This window comes from Larus michahellis, chromosome 6, assembly GCF_964199755.1.
Source record: "Larus michahellis chromosome 6, bLarMic1.1, whole genome shotgun sequence".
Lineage (NCBI taxonomy): Eukaryota > Metazoa > Chordata > Aves > Charadriiformes > Laridae > Larus > Larus michahellis.
The window spans coordinates 27376822-27395397 of NC_133901.1; the positions used below are offsets into that span (position 1 = coordinate 27376822).

At 59.3% G+C, this 18576-nt stretch overlaps 1 protein-coding gene across 1 annotated transcript; it reads right to left on the reverse strand.

Moving 5' to 3' along the window:
- Positions 1–9057: 9057 nt before the first annotated feature.
- FAM43A (family with sequence similarity 43 member A) lies at positions 9058–11602 on the reverse strand. The gene has a single exon (XM_074592678.1). It carries the CDS (start codon positions 10997–10999, stop codon positions 9911–9913), a length of 1089 nt encoding a protein of 362 aa, XP_074448779.1. The 5' UTR covers positions 11000–11602; the 3' UTR covers positions 9058–9910.
- Between the last annotated feature and the right edge of the window lie 6974 nt (positions 11603–18576).

Below are 18576 nucleotides of genomic sequence, written 5' to 3' on the forward strand. Positions count from 1 at the left end.
GCCGTAACTGCCGGCAGCAGATTTTCCGTGCCCGGCATTAGAGCTGAACCTGGATGGATGCTGGCTGGGATTGCAGGCAGATGATGTCCGCAGGGGCCAGCACAGCCTCACCGCGGGTGCTGCCCCTCCGGCTTTCAGCTGCCTCTCCCCAGGGTCGAAACCCATCTGCCCATGGCAGTGTGAGTCTCGCAGGGGGCTCTGCCCTCAGGTGCCCTGCTTCTGGTGAAATGGCCCCTGCTGGGGGTCCCAGCACAGCCCCGGGTGCTTGGCGGGTGTTGGCACCAGCCTGGGATGGGGAATGTCCCCCCTGCGTTGGGACAGAGGGCAGGGAGGGGGCTGTCCCCGCGGCACACAGCCGTTACAGGGGAACTGCAAGTCTCCGTATGAAGCAACTCCCTGCGGTGGCTGCTGACAGGCCGGGGCATCCCCGTCACCCCATGCACAGCGCAGCAGGAGGAGCACGGCTCCCTGCAACGGTGCCAGTGGCAAAGCTTGGCTGCACCGAACCAGGGGACACGGCTTCCCTCCCCGTCGCCCCATGGCAGGAGCCGGCAGCGGGGCTGTTTGGGCTGGCGGGCACTCCCGAGTGGCTGGCACCATGCTGGGAGCAGGCAGGACCTCTCTTAGGACCCAGCCGTGCCGGGGTGCAGGGTCTGTGTCCCCGCTGTCGCCTTTCCCACACTTCAGGGCTGCCCCACTGGTGCTTCCCCAGGGACGGGGGGCAGCACCGGGGCCAGGCATGGGGGCTGATGGCCAGAACCCCCCATACCTGCCCTTTTGCGGTACGAGGGCAGCACGCCCATTTTGGAGGGGGGGACCCTGGGTCTTGATTCGCTGCGGCTCAGCTGCCAGTCCCTGGAAGCCCCGGTGGCCCTGAGGAGGCCACGGGGGTGCCCAGGCTCCCGGCCGGCCACAGCTCTGCTCCGACCCCTCCAAGCTTCCTGCATTTGTTTCGCTCGGGCTATTTGGGGGAAGTAGCGTGTTGTTATGTCTTCAGCTCAGAGTCTATTTAGAGAAGGATAATGCCATTGTGGGGGAGGACAATGAGAATATCAAATACCTAAAATTCTCCGTCTCTCACTATTTTCACTCTTTTCTTTTTTTTTTTTTTCTTCAAATGGGTATTTCCTTGGAAAACTACAGTGAGATTTGATGGGCGCTGGTGTGTGTGTGTGTGTGTTTGTGGGGGTAAAGCGTGAGTCAGCCCCACCAAGATGAGCTCAGACCGATCCCTGCTGTAGTCCTGCTGCAGGCAGGTGAGTCCTGGCCGCTGCCTGGTGAGGTAGGATCAGAGGAAGGTCAGGTTATGAAAGAGAAGGGATGGCCAGCATGGGAGCAGACCTCCCCAGGAGACCTCGGTGTGGAGGATGGCAGCCACCCCCTCCTGCCACTTTCCCTGGGCTATGTTTAGCTCCTGGTTTGCTTGGGGAACCCAGATGAGCACCTGGCATGTCTTACTGTCATTGTCCCACCAGAGTAGGCTTTAGGGGACGTTTTTCCCTTACGGGATATAACTAATTGGACCTGACACCTGGGAGAGTCATGTTGGGTCCTGAAATAGCTTTCTGGCAGTGTTACTTGCAAAGGTGCCACAAGGAAGCGTGGGTGTAAGTGTCCATGGAACCACTTTCGCAGGAACTGTGATGCTGCGTGGCCGTGCTTAGGTCATATCTCATGTCCTGGCAGCCCAAACTGGGGAGAAGGACTAATGACTGTCATGGCCTGGCTGATGAACCCCAAGTCTGGGTGAGTGATAAGGACTCTCAGTCTTTTTATCGCTGTGCAGCAGGTCCTTGCAATACCTTGTGCCTGCAGCGGTCCTTGGTCTTCTCTCTCGCTCACTGATGGGACCCCTGGAGGGTCTCCTTTCCTCGGCATTTCTCTCTTCAGTAATGGCAGTGAAACCTGGTCCAAGGCAGTAGGTTTGGTGGACTTCAAAGCATCAGTAACCAAAAGGTGTCTGTGGGATTGGGCTGGGAGACAAAAAGGGAGAAGGCAGATCTACTGGTGACCTTTCCTAGCAATGGCCGTGTACCTCCTGGCTGCCAGCTCCAGCAGATCTTGGTGGACCTTAGGGTGTTCTGCACGGCTGTACCATGCTGTATACTCTGCTAGAAATCTGCTGAGACCTTGCTCCAGCCAGGGCTGGAGCCAGAGGTTTTTTGTAGCAGTCATGAGGGGGAGATAACTGCTGTACTGGTGCAGGGGCTGCCCTCCTTGCCAGGCAGAGACATACATGTGCATTATGAGACACTCTCTAAAGCCTGGCCATTGCTTAAGAAAGTAAAATTAGATCAGAGCAGCACTAAGGATAAGCAGCTCAGTTCTCATCCCGCACCTTTCCAGAGCAGCATGGCAGGCGCGAAGCAGGACGGGACACAGTGTCACCTGCAGGGACAGTGACAGACTGCCCCGGGGGAGCCCGAGCTCGTAGACCTGCCCCAGCCCTGCACTGGTCAGAGCTGGATGTGCGGAGGTATTGGGGATGTGGGACATGGACACAGGGCGCTGCAGCTGCCGATCCAGGGTGGAGCAGGGCAGAAACCTGTTTGCTGTTCCTGCACTGGGGATGCCTCCAGGTGGGTCAGGCTACATCCCAGCCAAGGGGGAAAGGTGGGATGGGGAATGGCTTCCCTATGGCCCTGGCTGCCCCTCGGTGCATGGTGGAGATGCAGCACATCCTCTGCTCTCTGTAGCCACATCTTCCCCTTCCTCATGTTGCCTCCTGGCTAGGGTTCCTGTCGCTGCTGGGGCCCTTTGGTTTGTGCTCTCCTGGGACCCCCCAGGGAAGGTGCTGGGCTGCCTCCGTTTCCTCCCAGGTGGGTGAAGACAGAAACAGGCTGAAGGGTGAAGGCTTGTCCATGTTCAAAAGCCATCATTGCTAACGCTCACTTTAATTAGCTATTGCCAACAAATGTTCCAGCCTGGGTCTGGCTCTCTGCTCACACTGGTCTCATCTCCTGGGCCACGCTGGACCTGGGGTGCCCACCTGCCCCTGGGGGTCAGCAGCCACAGCGTGCACGGGCAGAGAAAGCGCCGGTCTCCCTGCTCAGAAACAAGTAATTCCAGACTATTCTCCCCCACTTTCAGGGGCAGAGAAGATGTTTTTGCACTGAAGCAGGCTGCTCTCAGATGATCCCACTGCTGACCCTGTAGCTGAAGTTAAAATCTCTGTGCCAAGCAGAGGGCAATGAGGCTTCCCACTGCCCAGAACAAGGTGCTGGGGAAATGCCGCATCCCTACCTGCCATCCCTGCCAGGGATGCCTCACCGTCCCCACGGACCTGCTTCGTGCAGCAGAATGAGAAGTCGCTGGTAGGGAAAGCAGGCAGCTGCCTGCACGTTTGGCTCTATTGTCTCCTGATTATTAGCAGAGAGATTGAAAATGTAATTATGATAATTAAGCTAAATCGCAATCTTCCTACAGGAGCTACCGAATTATTTATATCAACTTTTCATCCTAATTCCCTTAACCGTTCCCTGCCCAGAGGAGGAGGAGCTCTCACAGCTCCGGGCTGCCCGCACTGTGTGCCAGCGCAGGTGATCCTCTCCAGTACTTGCTGAAACAGCAACGAGTGGCAGCTCTTACTCAGCATGAAATTGGGATGGGAAAAGAGCCGTGTGAGAGACAGCGGCCCCGAGGGCTGTAGGGCTCCGGGTGCCAGGAGCCACAGCAGGAGGGGAGAGCCGGAGGGGAGCGTGCGGGGCTGGGAAAGGCAGCGCCCAGCTGCACGCAGGGCTGGCTGGAAAGGGCAGAGTGATGCCGGGCAGACGTTCAGCAAGAGGCGTCTGACAGTGCTGGATTCAGGCACCACGTCTCCCGTCCCTCGGGGCTGCGGGTGTACCTGCCACCCTGATTTTTGGAGCCGGAGTGAGCACAGAGCTCAGTGTAGCAGGACTGGAGGGCCATGGCGTGCCCAGGCCAGCCTGCTGCAGAGCCCAGCTCTGCGCACGGACCCAGCAGCAGCGGCTTCAGTGCTGTCGCTCTGCCGGCTCCCTCCAGGAACGCTGTCAGCTCTAATTAATGTCACAGTTTAGCTTGCTCATGCATCCAACCAGACCGCGTGCAACTTCACGGTGCTGCGGGAAGAACAATGAATCCCACACAGCCTTTTCCTTGTGTCCCCTGGCAACTGCAGAGCACCTGTGCTGGAGCAGTGGGGATGTCCAGGTCTGGACGTGATGCCAAGCATGTCACCCCTCTATATGGGGTGGCAGCAGGATCAGCTACAGGAGGTGGGCTCGCCGGCTGCCCCCCATTTCCGAGCAGGAGAGCATGGGAGGAGATCTATAGGCACATCCCTTTGCTGGGAACAGTTGTCCACAGATGACCTCACGTCCTTCCTATGGAGATGAGGACATGTTTGGGGCACAGGGACAGATGATGTGTACCATAATGTGCCACCACTGGGTCCAGGTCACCTGGGATGGAGCTGCAGGGCAGTACCATGAAAGCCCAGATGCCTGCAGCAAGCAGCTCCTGCCCTTCGGCAGTCTTGGGCTATCCCATCCCAGACCTTGTCCAGCTTCTGCCACCAGTGGGGCTTGTTTTAAGCCCACAATGGGAGCTGGGCTCTGGCTTACTGACACAGAGCATCTCCCAGCTGGAGAAAAAGCATTTTGCAGCCTTTCTCCCCGCTCCACCCCTCGGCAGCAGCATGGAGCGCAGTGACCAAGGCCAGATCCTGGAAGGTGCTGGGCAGCTGCATCCCGGAGCTCAGCTCCTTGACGAGCCGCCGTATCAAGCCGAGGGCAGGATCAGGCCCAGGTCCTTCGTTATATAACCATTTCTCCGAGTGTTTTCGTGACGCTCAGCCCTCCCGCCGGGCAGAGCCCCCACTGGCAAGGGGGGAATGTCATGTTTTTAGGAATGCATAGCTGTGATTTCACGCTGGGTTGTCGCAGCGGCCACTTCCAACCTCCCCCCTCCCCAGCTCACGCACCTTGCGGGGCATTTACCAAGATGCAGCCCCCCCTACGAACCACCGGCCAGGAAGCTGGAGGTGTCACCTCACCTGGGGTGGGTGATGGAGCTGCGGGGAGAAGCAGAACCCCAGAGGCCAGGCCAGGTCGGTTCATCCGCGGGGCTCTCGAGCCCCGCGGATGAACCGACCTGGCCTGGCCTCTGGGACCCCACGCTGTCCATGCTGTGCCCCAGCTGCCTGCCCTCACATTCCTGTCCTCTCACATCATCCTCCTCCAACTGCTGGGGAAAACAGCCCCCTGCTGCCACCAGCGGCTGGGGTGCGGAGGGGGAGACGCCTTCGCAGCACGCAAGGCTCTGCGGGAGCTGGGGCTGCTGCGGGCCTTGGAAATGCAAGGTTTTTGTGGTTTTTTTACCTCCCGACTCAGAGAGAAGCGGGAGGTGAGGCACAGGTGGCTGGGCAGCCCTGCAGATTTTTTCCATCACCGATGGAATCCTGGCCACCCTTGACCAGAAAACATGTCCTCACAGCGGGGGGCTGTGCATTGCTGTCACCCACACCCCCTTGGAAGGTATGAAGAGCAGGAGATCGGGCCCCACACCTCCTTTGCAGGCTGAGATTTGGAGGCTTTCCCCTTAATTAATGGGGGGGGGGGGGTTGGTGTGATGGCTAAAAATTGGGCCATAGGATAGTTGTGGTGTCTTGGGGGTGACTAACCGCAGTGGGACAGGTCAGCTGCTCTTCTCCAGCACACCGACGAGGAGGAAATCCTGATGCCTTCCTGCTTCCCTGCGAGAGTCGCGGTGTGTGTGTGCTGAAGGTGACTCAGAACCGCCCCAGGGGCTGGAGCTCTACTCCATACTGGGTTTTGCCTGTAGACCCCAAAAAGCAAGAGCTTTTCACCACTGACATGGTGACGTGCAACCAGACCTTGGACCAGCCCCTCAGCCGGCAATTCTCGCAGCTTCACCCCTGGCCAAACCGGATGTCACCCATATGGGCATGCGACCAAACTGAACAGCAAATAATTCGGTATCTAAATCAGTACTGCAGTCTGGGCTAAAAGTCATTTCATGACCTGGCGTGTTCCACTTGACCGCTGGCTAATTTTTCTTGTTGTAAATGATATTTTTTTCCTGTTGTGGATGAGGAAGATCTAAGGACAGGAGAAGAGCATGCTAAGGGCAGATAAAAACAAGAAGCTGCACGTGGGATTCTGCAAACACTTCCACATTTGTGTGCCCCCCCCCCCCCAGCCTCATTACCTATGTATGGGAGCAAATCTGGAGTACACCAGCAAATACACAAAGTCAACAAACGGTATTAGCAACAAGTGCTCTTTTCCCTTAATCTCTTCATCTTCAGGGAATCGTTGTTGTTTCCTGGAATAATCACATGCTCTGTTTAGCCGTAACACGCTCTGGAAGTCTCAGGCGCCTGGTGGGGTACCTAAGCTGACTTGCCAAAGCATCAGCCCCACATGCCGGATTCAAACCAGAGGCTGAAGCCTCTGGAGAAGGATCGTTGCCTTTCCTGGTGCTGCATCATTTGTTATGGGTATTTTCTGGCCAACTCATCACATGCTGGCTGCTAGGTCAGCGCTGTGTGGAGCTCAGCTCACCTTGCTGGGCTGGAAACCTCCACGGGCTGCTGGAGCCCAGGCAGGAGCGCGGCCCACCGAGCCCCGGCTGATGTGTCGGTAACTAGATTTGCACTGCTGGCCTGACTTGTCATTCCGCAAACATCTGCTCCCACATTTGACTTCTCCCCACACCGTCCAAACCCACCGGCAGAGCAATCAGAGCCTTTGCCCTCCCTTTGCAGGCCTGTCCCTGGGAAGGCGGCGGTGGGACAGGGCTGCTGGCTGGTGGGGAGCTGCATTTTGGAAGCTGCGCTGCTCTTTGCTGGCTGATTCACCATCCCTGGACATAGAGCTGCGTTAGCGCTGATGGATGGAGCCCAATCGCCAGGGGAATGCGAGTCTCTGCCCACAGCCTGAGCTCGGCGGGACACTGGACCTCGTCTGTGGGGAGCAGCCCTGGCACAGGGGTGCCATCAGCCCCAGCGCTGAGCAGAGCCCACCGCAGAGCAGTTTGTCCTCTACCCATGGGAGCGCTGCCTGCGATGGGAGCAGCCTGACGGCAGTCAGCACAGCCTGCGTGTCCCACGGAGGCCTTTCCCAAAGCCCTGCTCTTCTCCCTGGCTGCCATCAGCCAGCAGCAGGCTTTTCAGCTGGACAAGAAGCTACTTGTTCCAAAGGAAAATCATTAGCAGCTCAGCTCTTTATCCAAACCTGTTGCAGAGAGGGTCTCGCTCTCTCCTCTCCTTATCCTGGGGAGATGCTCCTTCAGACTTGCTGTGCGGAAAATATAATGACCTTCTCCTCACGTGCGCTTGTTCTCATTTGCAGGTCCCTGCATGCTGCTACAGGCAGGGCACAGCAGTTAAGCCCACATGAATAACCTCACACTAGCAATGCAGACATCTCTGTGATTTATTTTTTTTTTTCAATGGTTCTGGTACCAAAATATCCCAGGCACAAAGGGATTTGGACCCTAAATTTATAGCTAATGATCTGTACAGGCCTCTAAGGAATCTGCACAGTAGCCCTGCTAATGGCTTCAAGGGGAAACGCTCCAGGCCCTGGCTGCTGCTGGTGCTGCTCTGGGAATTCTGCTTTCAGCTCCGGCGTGCGATAAAAACCTTTCCTTACCGTTGCAGACATGATGGCTCTTCTGGAGAGAGGAAAGGCATTGACTGAGCTAATGCCATTAACTGCCTTTAAAGCACGCACAGAGGATGTAAAAGCAAACGCCGCCCGGTCATTCAGCAACTGGGGGTAGCAAAAACCAGCCTGGGAATTCCCCGGTGTGCCCTGCTCTGGGGGTGCCATATCTCTGCTGGCTCCTGGCACCCTAGGAGAGAGCGGGCAGTGACGGAGAGCCCTGGGCATAGACCTGGGGCGCTCGGGACCCCCAGGGCACCCCAGGTCCCCCTGCTGCAGGGGAGGCAGCCTCGCAGTCCCCACCTTGGGGGAAGCACTGCAGGGTACGCTTCCCCCGGTGTTTCATTTCCCCCTCATCGCCGGCCCCTTCCCTCTCTGGGGAAGGAGCTTCGCCTGAGAAAGAGCTGCAAGATGCACGTTTTCTTTTGTGAGGTGTGTCTCGGCAGCGCCGGCCTCAGCGTGCTCACTGTCACCTGCGGCATGGCACTGCCCGTCACGGGTGGAGCGTGACCTGGGCAGGAAGGTGCCCTCTCTGAGGGGGGCTCCCCCCTGTCGCCATTACCCCCTCCCGTGCAAACCAACCCCGGCGCGTACTGCCTCCTCGGACTGACTCACACTGAGTAAAAGCTCCTCGCCCGTGCGGTGGCAGCTTTTGCAATCTGTTTTAATGAGGTATTTACAAGTTCAGAGGCTGGCTCCTTGCACAAGGAGTGCGGCCTGGCCCCGGCGGCTGCTTGGGCTTTTCATTGACATTCCTGCAACTCGTCCGATTGCAGCACAGGCACGGTGGAAAACATTTAGACATCAGAAATGCCAGATTAATTATGTCTTAATTGATACCTCCACTTGGGGACAAATGAAACCGGAACATCTCTGCTGCCCTGGGAGCCTGCCACTTACAAACAGATTTACAGCTAAAAATACCATGGCGCTCCCGTGGCTAATCAACTTCACTGCTTACCCTGGTTGAGGTTATGGAATCGCCTCGGGCTGGCGCTGCAAGCGGCGAGGGACCAGACAACTGCGAACCCCGGGAGGGTTGTGTGGTGCTCGCCCCACGCCTGAGCCCCACGGCAGCCTCAGCCCCACGCAGTTACCGTTCTCCAGCCTCTGATCCAGCCAGAGAGCCCCAACACGAGGCTCCTCGCACGTTCCTGCCCCCATCTTTGGAGGCTGCGGAGAGAAAATCTCTTTCTTGCATCTTTTATAAGAGACCTTAAGTGCCCGGTGCGTTTCCCCACAGTGTGAGATTTCCAGCTGGAAATCTCAGGAATCACGCTCGGTGCTTGCAAGGGCCTTTCTGCGCGGTGCCCTCCAGCAGCTACAACGCATCCCAAGGGATCTCCCGCCCCCATCTCCTTACAGGAACGCACACACACAGAGGCCAAATCGCCACAGTTTTTTTTTAAATTAACTGTCATCTTTATTTTCTTCACGTATGTGCAAACAGAGGAGATCGCAATGGTGGTGTTCTTAAAAATAACAAAATGTATTTGCATACATTTCCCTATGTACAGGTGAACAGCCACAAGTAGAGTCTTCTTTTGCACAGCAAAAGATCTAGAGCATGGAGACCGGGGACAGGACCGGGGCCCAAAAAAAGGGTCTAACTTAAAAATAATAATAATTAAAAAAAAAAAAAAATTCACAACAGTGCAAACCTCTCGGACACGACAGCACGATGGAGTGACTTTAATGTAGAACACGGCGGGAGGGGCCCTCTCGGATGTGAGATTTCTGACTGTAAACAAGGCGCAACACCTCCCTCCCGCCGCCCTCCCCGGGGAAAGCTATTCCAGGAATTTGGCAGATCTTCAAGGGCTGAGCCGGAGGTAAACAGCCCGCGGCCGCCTCCCCTCCTCGGGACGCGGCGGGCTGGGGCCTGGCTCCGGCGGCCACCGGCACCGGGAGGGGCGGCCGCTGCCCGGGATGCTGCGGGACGCGGGGGCGCCGCAGGGAACCAGGGCTCCCGGAGGGACCGTGCACTCCCGGAGGGACCCGGTGACCCCCGGTGGGGTCGTGAGCTCCCCGGCGGGCCGGAGGGGACACGGTGCGCCGCGGGGGAACCGTGCACTCCCGGAGGGACCCGCTGCGTCCCGGCGGGGCCGTGCACTCCCGGAGGGACCATGCACTCCCGGGGGGGACCCGGAGGGACCCGGTGAGTCCCGGAGGGACCGTGCGCTCCCGGAGGGACCCCGGCGCGCCCCGGCAGGGCCGTGCACGCCCGGAAGGGACCGCGCAGCCCCGGGGCGGCCGAGGGCTCAGCCGGTCTCGGGGTCGCCGGGGGGCGGCTGCTCGGCGCCGTTGCAGGGCGGGGCGGCGCCGTCCGGGCCGTTGCTCTCCAGGGAGGACTCGCTGCCCGTGCTCTCGCCGGAGAGCAGCCGGCGGACGCGGAGGTCGGCGCGCAGCGAGCGCAGGTCGTTGCCCAGGCTGAGCTCGCCCAAATCGCGGAGGAGCTGGCCCAGCTCCGGGCCCTCGCCGCGGCCGGCGCCGGCGCGCAGCAGCTCGCCCTCGGGCTCGCCCAGCGCCTCCAGGATGTCCTCGCAGTCGCAGTGCATGGCCCGCTCCTCCTGCTCCTCGCCCAGCAGGTCCTCCGTGATGGAGCCCAGCTTGGGCGCGCTGCGGCTCCGCTCCACCGGCGGCTTGTAGCAGCACTGCCCGTTGAGCAGCTTGCGCAGCGGCACCAGCGGGATGCTCTCCTCGCCCACCAGCTGCTGCTGCTGGTGCCGGGCGTCGTCCCGCTTCTTCAGCCGCCGGAACTCGGCCAGCGCCGTGGCCGAGGTCTGGTAGAGCAGCAGGGCCATGGCCTTCGCCTTCTCGGGCTTGGAGACCAGCACGGCGTGGCAGCGCAGCATCACCGCCTTGTGCTTCAGCTCGTGGCGGTAGATCCAGGCGAAGACGCGCGGTAGCCGCGGGTCGGCCACGCAGTAGGTGACCCGGTGCAGCAGGTAGAGGTGGCCGGGCCGGCGCAGCCCCTTGTCCTCGGCGTGGGCCATGCGGATGCCCTGCGCGCTGATGGTCAGCTTCATCTTGGTGCCCTGCCGGCCGGCCTCGCTCTTGCTCCAGATCTTGCAGACGGCCAGGTCAGTGCAGCCCTCTCCCTTGGACTGGATGGTGGTGGCGTTGCCCAGGTAGAGCACGGTGTACGTGGGGTCCTCGCTGGTCACGCGGAATTTCCGCCGCTTGGAGCGGAACATGCTGCCCACGCGGTGCAGGGCGCTCTCGGGGCAGGCGCGGGCCAGCGAGGTGAGGGCCGAGTAGTGGACGCTCACCGCGTACCCCTTGGGCTTGCTCTGCCGCCGCCCCTCGCCCGCCACCAGCTCCACCTTGCTCCGCTTCCAGGGCAGCATCGCCCCGCGGAGCCGCGGCTAGGCGCCGCGCCGACGGCTCCGGGCGCGGGGGGGCATGCCACGGCGGCGGCTGGGCTGCCCGCCCGCCTCACATCCTTGCGGGCGGAGGGCCGCCGCGGCCGTAGATATAGGCGGGCGCCGGCGCTCCGCGGGCGCGGAGAGGGGGAGGCCCCCGCGCACCGAGGGCGGAGCGCCCGCTGCCCCGCGGCCCGCCGAGACGGCGGCCACGCTGCTCGCCGCCCGCCCGCCGCCGCCGCTCTGCGCCGCCCGCCGTCGCCACCCGGTCCCGGCCCCGGCCCCGCCGCGACGTGGGGCGGGCAGGGGGCGGGCACGGGGCGGTGCCAGCCCGGACGGGCGGACACCCCCCCCCCCCTCCTGCCGCTTCCCTCCCGGCTCCGCTCGTCCCGGCCCGCCGAGCGCGGCCCCCAGCGGGGGACACCGGCCGCTGCGGCACCGGGCGCAGGGGAGCGAGGAACCGGCCCGCGATTCCCCCCGTCTCTGTCCCCACGACCACGCGTGGAGGGTTGGTGTTACGGCGGGGCGGGGAGGATGGAGAGGGCAGCCGGGAGGGGTGAGGGGGGGGACGGACCGGGAACTCAAAACCTCCCAAACTGGTAAAAATCCCACGGTCGCGGCGGGGCCCCACGCTCCCGGAGTCCCCAAAGCCCAGCAGCCTTCCCGGCCTGGGCGTGCCGTGCAGGAGTCCCACTCTTGCAACATAATCTTCCCTTTGATTTGGTTAGTCCGGCTCTGAGAGCCGAAGGGCCTGCAGCAAATAAAAGCTATTATGTATGAGTAATGCTTAGCTCTTTATTTATACGCGGCAGCCGAATAACAAGGAACTGTCTTGTAATTTCTCGCTGGGGTTGCTCGGGTACAGTCACAGACACAATGAGAAAGTTGGTCTCTGTGTCGTTGCTATAGCTTCTCGTGTCATGGATCATATCCTCTGCCAGAAAGAATAGAAATTCCAGGGTTGCAGAGAACGGCACGTCGTCAGGGTTTGAATAAACGCTCAGCAGAAGGGGAGTGGTACGTACTCGTGCAGTAAAATAAGTAAACGCCTGCTTAAATTATTTGACAAATCATTTCTCGAGTTTGGATCAATTAAAACAAACCCGTGTATCGTTATCGCTATTATCATTATTATTATTACATTATGCCATCTAGCAGATTACTTGGGAACTGCAAGTAACCACAGTGACCGGTATTAAAAGCACTTGCCCATTTGCTTACATTTCAAAAATATCCCCTCATTGGAGGGCAGCGTCATTGACGCCGTCCCTGGAGGCTGCTCAGCCACAGCTCGTACCAGGGGACACCTGACCGCATCTATGGTTTCCAGAGGCCGATGGTGGGTGTGGAGCTGTAACACCCTGCATTTCCTGTCTTCGGTGGCTGTAGCGCAGCACGTTCACACTGCTGGGAAGGCTGTTGCAGGCCTTGAGAAGTGAACGTTCCATTTTTCCTATGGGAAAACTGTAGTCGGAGAGCTGCACAGGCTGGGCACGCACCAGTCAGCACACACAAGCCCTTGGACAGATAGGGCAAGCTGGATGGACCCCTTGGCATAAAGCCCAGCGCCCGTGGAGATGCTCATCCTGGCTCGGCACCATGCTGAACCGAGCCCTCTGCCTCCAGGGCAAAGTCCCACTGGATTCTGCAGGAGGGCAGGCGAGGGGCTGAGGTCTGCCCCAGCCAGCGGAGCCCAGCAGCAGCCTGCCCCAGCTGGGGAGGGTCCCTGCTGTCGGCCCTGATACAGGCTGGGTGCTGGGCACCCGTTGGGACCCCCCGTAGTGCTGTCGGTGCGGGGGCAGGAGGGGCTTCGCACCACGCTGCAGCCACGTCGCAGACAGCTCCTGCCAGCCTGTGGGACCGTCCTGCTGTGCAGCTTTGGTTTGTGCAGCTAATTCATTTCACCTCCAGCAGCATCCAGTGTGCTTTTCCTTTGTCTCCTTTGTCTTGCAAGGTGAAAACAGAAGACGCTGCTGTGCACGTAAAATAAATCCAACGGCTTAGGGTGACATGTGACACCCACACATGGTGTGTCACTCCCATGGCGCCCACAGAGCTGCCTTCTCCCCTCGAGGTGTCCTGCTGAAAGCCCACAGCTCCGGGCTCATGCCCCCAGACCCATGGCTGCCCTCTGCTCAGCAGCTGCCACCTGCCTGAGCAGTGCCGGCGAGCTGCAAGGCGAGAGCAACCCCGGCCGCTCCTCTGAGATGTGTGGGCACGGCAGCCTCTCCATGGGAGCCAGACTTGGCTTGCCAAAGCCCTGCCTTCTCCAGCTGTGGGCAGAGGAGCCTGTTCTGGGTCTCGGGCTGGTGGCTCTGCAGGCAGGTGTTAGGTCCAGGTGGGATGGAGTGGGCAAGGATGCCCCCACGCCTCCCTGCAGTGCTGCCTCTGGAGGGAGGTTGGTGCCAGGGGGGATTCTGCCATCCCAATTAAAGTGCTCCATGTTTGGGAATGAAGACCTGGAATTTTCACAGCATGTCTTGTGCAGGCTGTTGAGCCCCGTGTCTCTCCGACAGCCCATAGGCAAACCTGTCTGCAAACCCCAGCAGCGTGTAAGGTGAGGAGGAGCTCCAATCCCCTTCCCGTCCCCACCACCTCCCCAGCCCCCAGGTCAGCAGCACTTCCATTTCTGTGGTGCCTTCTCGGGGCAGAGGTTTCCTTCTCAGCCCCTCAGAGACCCACTGGGGGCTCCAGCGGGTGTCCGGGGAGCAGCAGCACCGCCGGCATGGCTGCCTCGGGGCTGGCTGGGAGTGCAGCTGCAGGGAAGGTGTCTTGTGGTGACAGTCCTGCTCGAGGATGGAAACTGTCTCAGCTCAATTCCTCGCCATGCTTGCTCACCAGTTGGTGTGCCAGACCGTTGCAGCCTTCCTTGCTTCATTAATGAGCCCAATTAGCTTTAGGACTGTCTCCTTCCTGCTGTGTGGTGGCTGCTTCCGTTCTGGGCATGGAGGATCGCCACATGCTTTGGCAACAGAAGAGCACATTGCAAATTGTGGTGGCCTGTGATAGCAATTCCCAAAGGAGATGCTGACCCCTCCTAGTCCTGTGCTGGGCTGAGGAGCTGTGCCGCAGCGTTTGGGTGCAGTCTGGCAGCAGGGAGCAGCCCAGTTAAGCTTAAGGTACCAGCCCTAAGCGTGGGGCTATTCCTGAGATGTTGGATATCTGTATTTCACTGCCAGGAGGAGAAGCTGAGGCACAATGAGAGGGGATCCTGCCCCGTGGGGCCAGGGCATGCTGCCTGCTTCCCAGTGAGCACGAGGCTCCCTCCTTGCCTGTGAGGCCAGCAGCCACCCGCGCTGTGTAGGACACGCACGCTGGGGGCTTATCTGCACAGCCCTGTAGCCCCGGGGGGAGCACAGCAGCCTGCTCTGGATTTATGCAATACCCCAGCAGCTACCGAGCATTGCCTGCCTGCGTGCGCCTGCCTGGAGAGCTTGTGCGAGGCGTGGGAAAGTCTGTAAGATACCATCTCTGCCTCGCAGCCCAGTGGCGACTGCTGCACTTGGCCCTTGGCAGACCCTCCTCCCTCCATCCTCCTCCTCTCCTGGCCTCTCTGGTCTGCGCTGGAGCCCCACCATGAGCCTGTAGGCTGTGGGGTGCACGCTGGGCTCCGGGGGGTGATGCCAGGCTGCCTGTGCTGGCTGCCCTCCGGTGGCACGGGGAGATGCCGGGGCCTCTACCTGATGGGAGAGGGTAAAACCCTGCGAAGAGCAGCCCTGCCTCCGGGATGGCTTTTGTGCCCAGCACTGGGACCTGGAGCTGATGTGGATCTCTGCTTGGGGAGAGCAAGGGGAAAAAGGCACTGGGAAAAGTTGATATGACAAGTTGATATGATATACTTCATGGGCATGGATTGATTTTTGTCAGCATATGAAAACATCCTTGGCTTTCACCTCTCAGAAAGCAACAGAGCTCGTCGTGCGGCAGCAGCCGAAGTCACACAGTCAAAGCGAAACGTTTCAAACCGGCATTTCAGTATTTTCCAAAACAAAGTATTTCAGAAGCTCTGTAACTGTGCTAAACGTCGAAGTTTCGACTCTTTGTTCTGAAGCAGGACAAAGGAAACGCTGAACTGTCAGGATTTTCCACGAAATGGAAGGGCTGAGCGGTGCCCGGGCCCCATGGGCTCTCACTGGGGGCAAGCAGGGTGCCGTGACTCCCAGCCCTGCTGGCTGCCACACAGGTGTCTCTGACAGCAGCTGCAAACGACTACCTGCTGCGGGAGCGAGTTGGCGGGGTGGGGGACAGCATCTCCTGCTCAGGGAGGAGGGTCCTTAAAGTCCCTTAATGGCTGCCTCACGCCACCCCTGCAGCTCTCCTGCCTCTCCGAAGGGGAGCAGCACCCTGTCCTGCTCCGGCAGGGCTCTGGGGGTCGGGGTTGGGGGCACAGGCGATACCGGAGCGGTGTGAGGACCATGGCGGGGGTCTATGTGGCGATGGCCCTGGGTCCCCCTGTGTGCACCAAGGGTGATGCTGGCGCAGCTCGGCGTGCCGCAGCCCGGTGGCAGCCCCGGGGCCGTGGCTGTGCTGCTCAGCGGGGCCGTGGCGGTGGTGGCACACCTCCGCCGCCGTTGTTTTTCAGTCACCGAGGGCGGCACACCCCGCTTCCTGCCACGGCGCTTCCTGCGCCCGCAGCTATAATTAGAAGGGCAGCCGGAGGCCAGGGGGGCAGAGCCCTCCCTGGAGGGGTCACGCCACACTCAGGGAGGTGTCACTGGTCCAGCAGGGCTGTGCTGGGCACCCGTCCTCCCGCCATGCTGCCAGCCAAGGGGTGCTGGGGTGGTACCCTCTGCTCGACGCCCCGTCCTGGGGGCTGCCGCCATGGGGCCATCCCTGCCCACGCTGAGGGGGAGCTGGTGCGGGCAGCAGTGGGCAGCGGGGATGAGCCTGCCCGGGCAGAGCCGGCATGCGGGGAGATGGAGAAATCCCCTGCCGGCTTCCTGCCCAGTGCTTTGCGCCTTCAAAGACACAGGCAGCTCTCTCTAATTTACCTTCCCCCACCCTGCCAGGCGGGGGAGGTGATTTTATCTTCATAGGGCTGGTGGAAGAAGCGGAGTCTAAAAAACTCGCCCAAGGGCCCCGGCGGGGTCGGTGCCTTCTCAGGGCTGAGCCTTGGCCGGGCTGCCCAGCTTCAGAGCATCACTGGTGCTCCTCTTCCTAGAGGGAACCCAAAGATGGGGGAGCTTGCGGAGCGGGCTGCCCCTGTTCCTACGGTGCCGGCATGCTTTTGAGAACAGCTGGAAAGAAGAGGGTTCAAGCAGCTGCAGTTGTGCACAGAGCAAAATTGTCTTGGTGTTCTTGCAGGGGTGCTTTGGGGGGGGGTTTCTTAATGGGTCTGCTTGTCAGGCTGAGGCTGGCGGTACCGCTGAATCAAGCATTGTGAGCCGACATGAATAATGAATAGCCATCACATGAATATTTTAGAGACACAGTCCTGAAATCTCCCAGTGCTCCCTTAGAGGAAAATGGAGGAAAAGTTGTCCAGAAAGAACAATGTTTCCTTTAGGCAAAAACGCACTGGTGTCGTTGGCTTTTGAAAAAGAGCTGCTGCTGCTAAATAATTCTCAGGATTTGCATCAAAAACTGGAGCGGTGGTTTGGCTCCAGGGCAGAAGAAGTTGGGAGGGAAGCCAGCCCTTTTGACACAAGTCGATGATTGCGGTGCGCTAGAAGGACAGCAGATTGTACTTCGTCCGTGCGATGGGTTTCGTGAGAAGTCCCAAAGCCACGGCCCCCCTCCAAAGAGCCGGCAGCACTGGGCGCTCGGCTAACGCGCTCCAAAGGAGCGGTGAGAGGTTCGGCGGTGCGCAGGGGGTGACTGCTCTCCCGGGACAGCACTGTGCTCCAGCCCGAGCACTGCTGTCAAAGAACTGAGTTGTGAGAACAAGGCCCGGCAGCGAAAATCGAGTTCATTTTGCATGCCGTGGGCACCGCTGCGTCGTAAGGGAGCGGGCTGCAAATCAACAGGTTTATGACTTCGCAGCAGCGTGCCCCTCTCCTCCATGCTCTCCGTGGCTGTCCGTGCTCTCGGCAGGCACATGCAGGTGCCAAGCCACTGCCATACAGCTCCTGCGACAGCAGCTCTTCCTTGGTGGCCCTTTTCCGCTTGTGATTAATCCATGCAGAAATGTCTTCTAGGAGAAGCAAGTTGTCGTGTTTAGGTAAAACCAGAAGCAGCCCATCTTGTTCCAGTAGGTACAGCAGAGCAATAGGAGCGGGATGAGAAATGTTGCAATTAGAAATAGGCAATTAAGACTCTAGCCAAAAACTCTGATGTCTCTGTTACTGGGATCACCCAGTCTGTATCTCCTTCAACACCGCTCTGCTCAAAGCGATCCTCGCTGTGCTGCTGGCATCAGCGGACAAAAATAATTCCTTAGTGTTTATGAAGTGCCCAGAAATGGATCTGTTGCAAGAACGAGGGCAGTTTGGGCATTTCTTCAGCAGCTCCCACAAAGGTGGCAGAAAATATCTGCAGGGACTGTCCTGGGAGCACTTAATTCTGGAAACAGGGAATGTCATGGGAAAAAAGGGCAACATGTGGGAAAACCATCCCAATCAAAACGCACAGTTCTTTGCTCTTTGGGTTACCCTCAAACCTCACCGCCCCCAGGATGCACAGAGGGTTACAGGCGGTGGAGCAAGCCTGAGTCTCCTTTTCCCACCGTGCCGGCATTCCTGCCTGTCCCCGAGCATTTCTGTTTCCAGTCCATGCCACCGGAATGACTGCCCATGTCCCATGGAGGGCCATCGAGCTCTGCGCTCCATACTGCTGGCTGTGTTGCCAGCCAAGGACCCCGGCGGTGCCGGGGCTGTGCCGATGGGATTATCAAAGCATTTTACCCCTGGTTGGGCAGCCTGGGAACGGCATGGCGTGTGCCTCGGCTGTGGGGTTAGAAGTGCTGCCAGACCCAAGGCGTGGGGAAAGGCCGGGCTGGCTGGCTGCTCTGGTTGATGATTATGCAGCACAGAAGGAAGGTAACTTTTAACTGAAGTATAAAAGAAATACAATAATGAGCACTTATATTACTGCCTCAGTGCCCACATAAAGACCTGAGATGGTTTTATTAAAGATGACTTGATTAAAAATGAATTTACTAAATCGCTGCATGCTGTCTGCAGCCCACCAGCCTTCCACTGGAGCACTTTGTGTAAATGAAAAGCCGAACGCCGAGTCCCCTTTCATCTGTCTTATTTGCCTTTGGGAAGCAAAGGAGGGGCCGGGCCAGGCTGGCGGTGGTGGCAGAGCCTGGGATGAGCATGGCAAGGGTTCAGACGTACTCAGGAAATTTATGCCGTACGGTTGCCGGCTTTGAAAAGGAGAAGAAAGGAAGAACTGCGTCTCCCTAACGAGTGTTTATCATGGGGAGGCATCACGTAGTGCTGAGCGTGAGAAAAGACCACTGCAGCCCGCGGGGGTTTGTACGCTGCCGTGCAGCACCTCAAGCCGAGCTTTGCCTGCCTGTGTAGGCAGAGCCTCTGTTTTCCACGGATTAGCTGGGTTATTCTCCAGTTACAAAGGATACATGTTACAGAGTTATGGTCAAAAATGCCTGGCCTTCA

Coding starts and splice junctions, on each gene's coding strand:
- FAM43A (XM_074592678.1), bottom strand. CDS start 10,999: ATGCTGCCCTGGAAGCGGAGCAAGGTGGAGCTGGTGGCGGGCGAGGGG.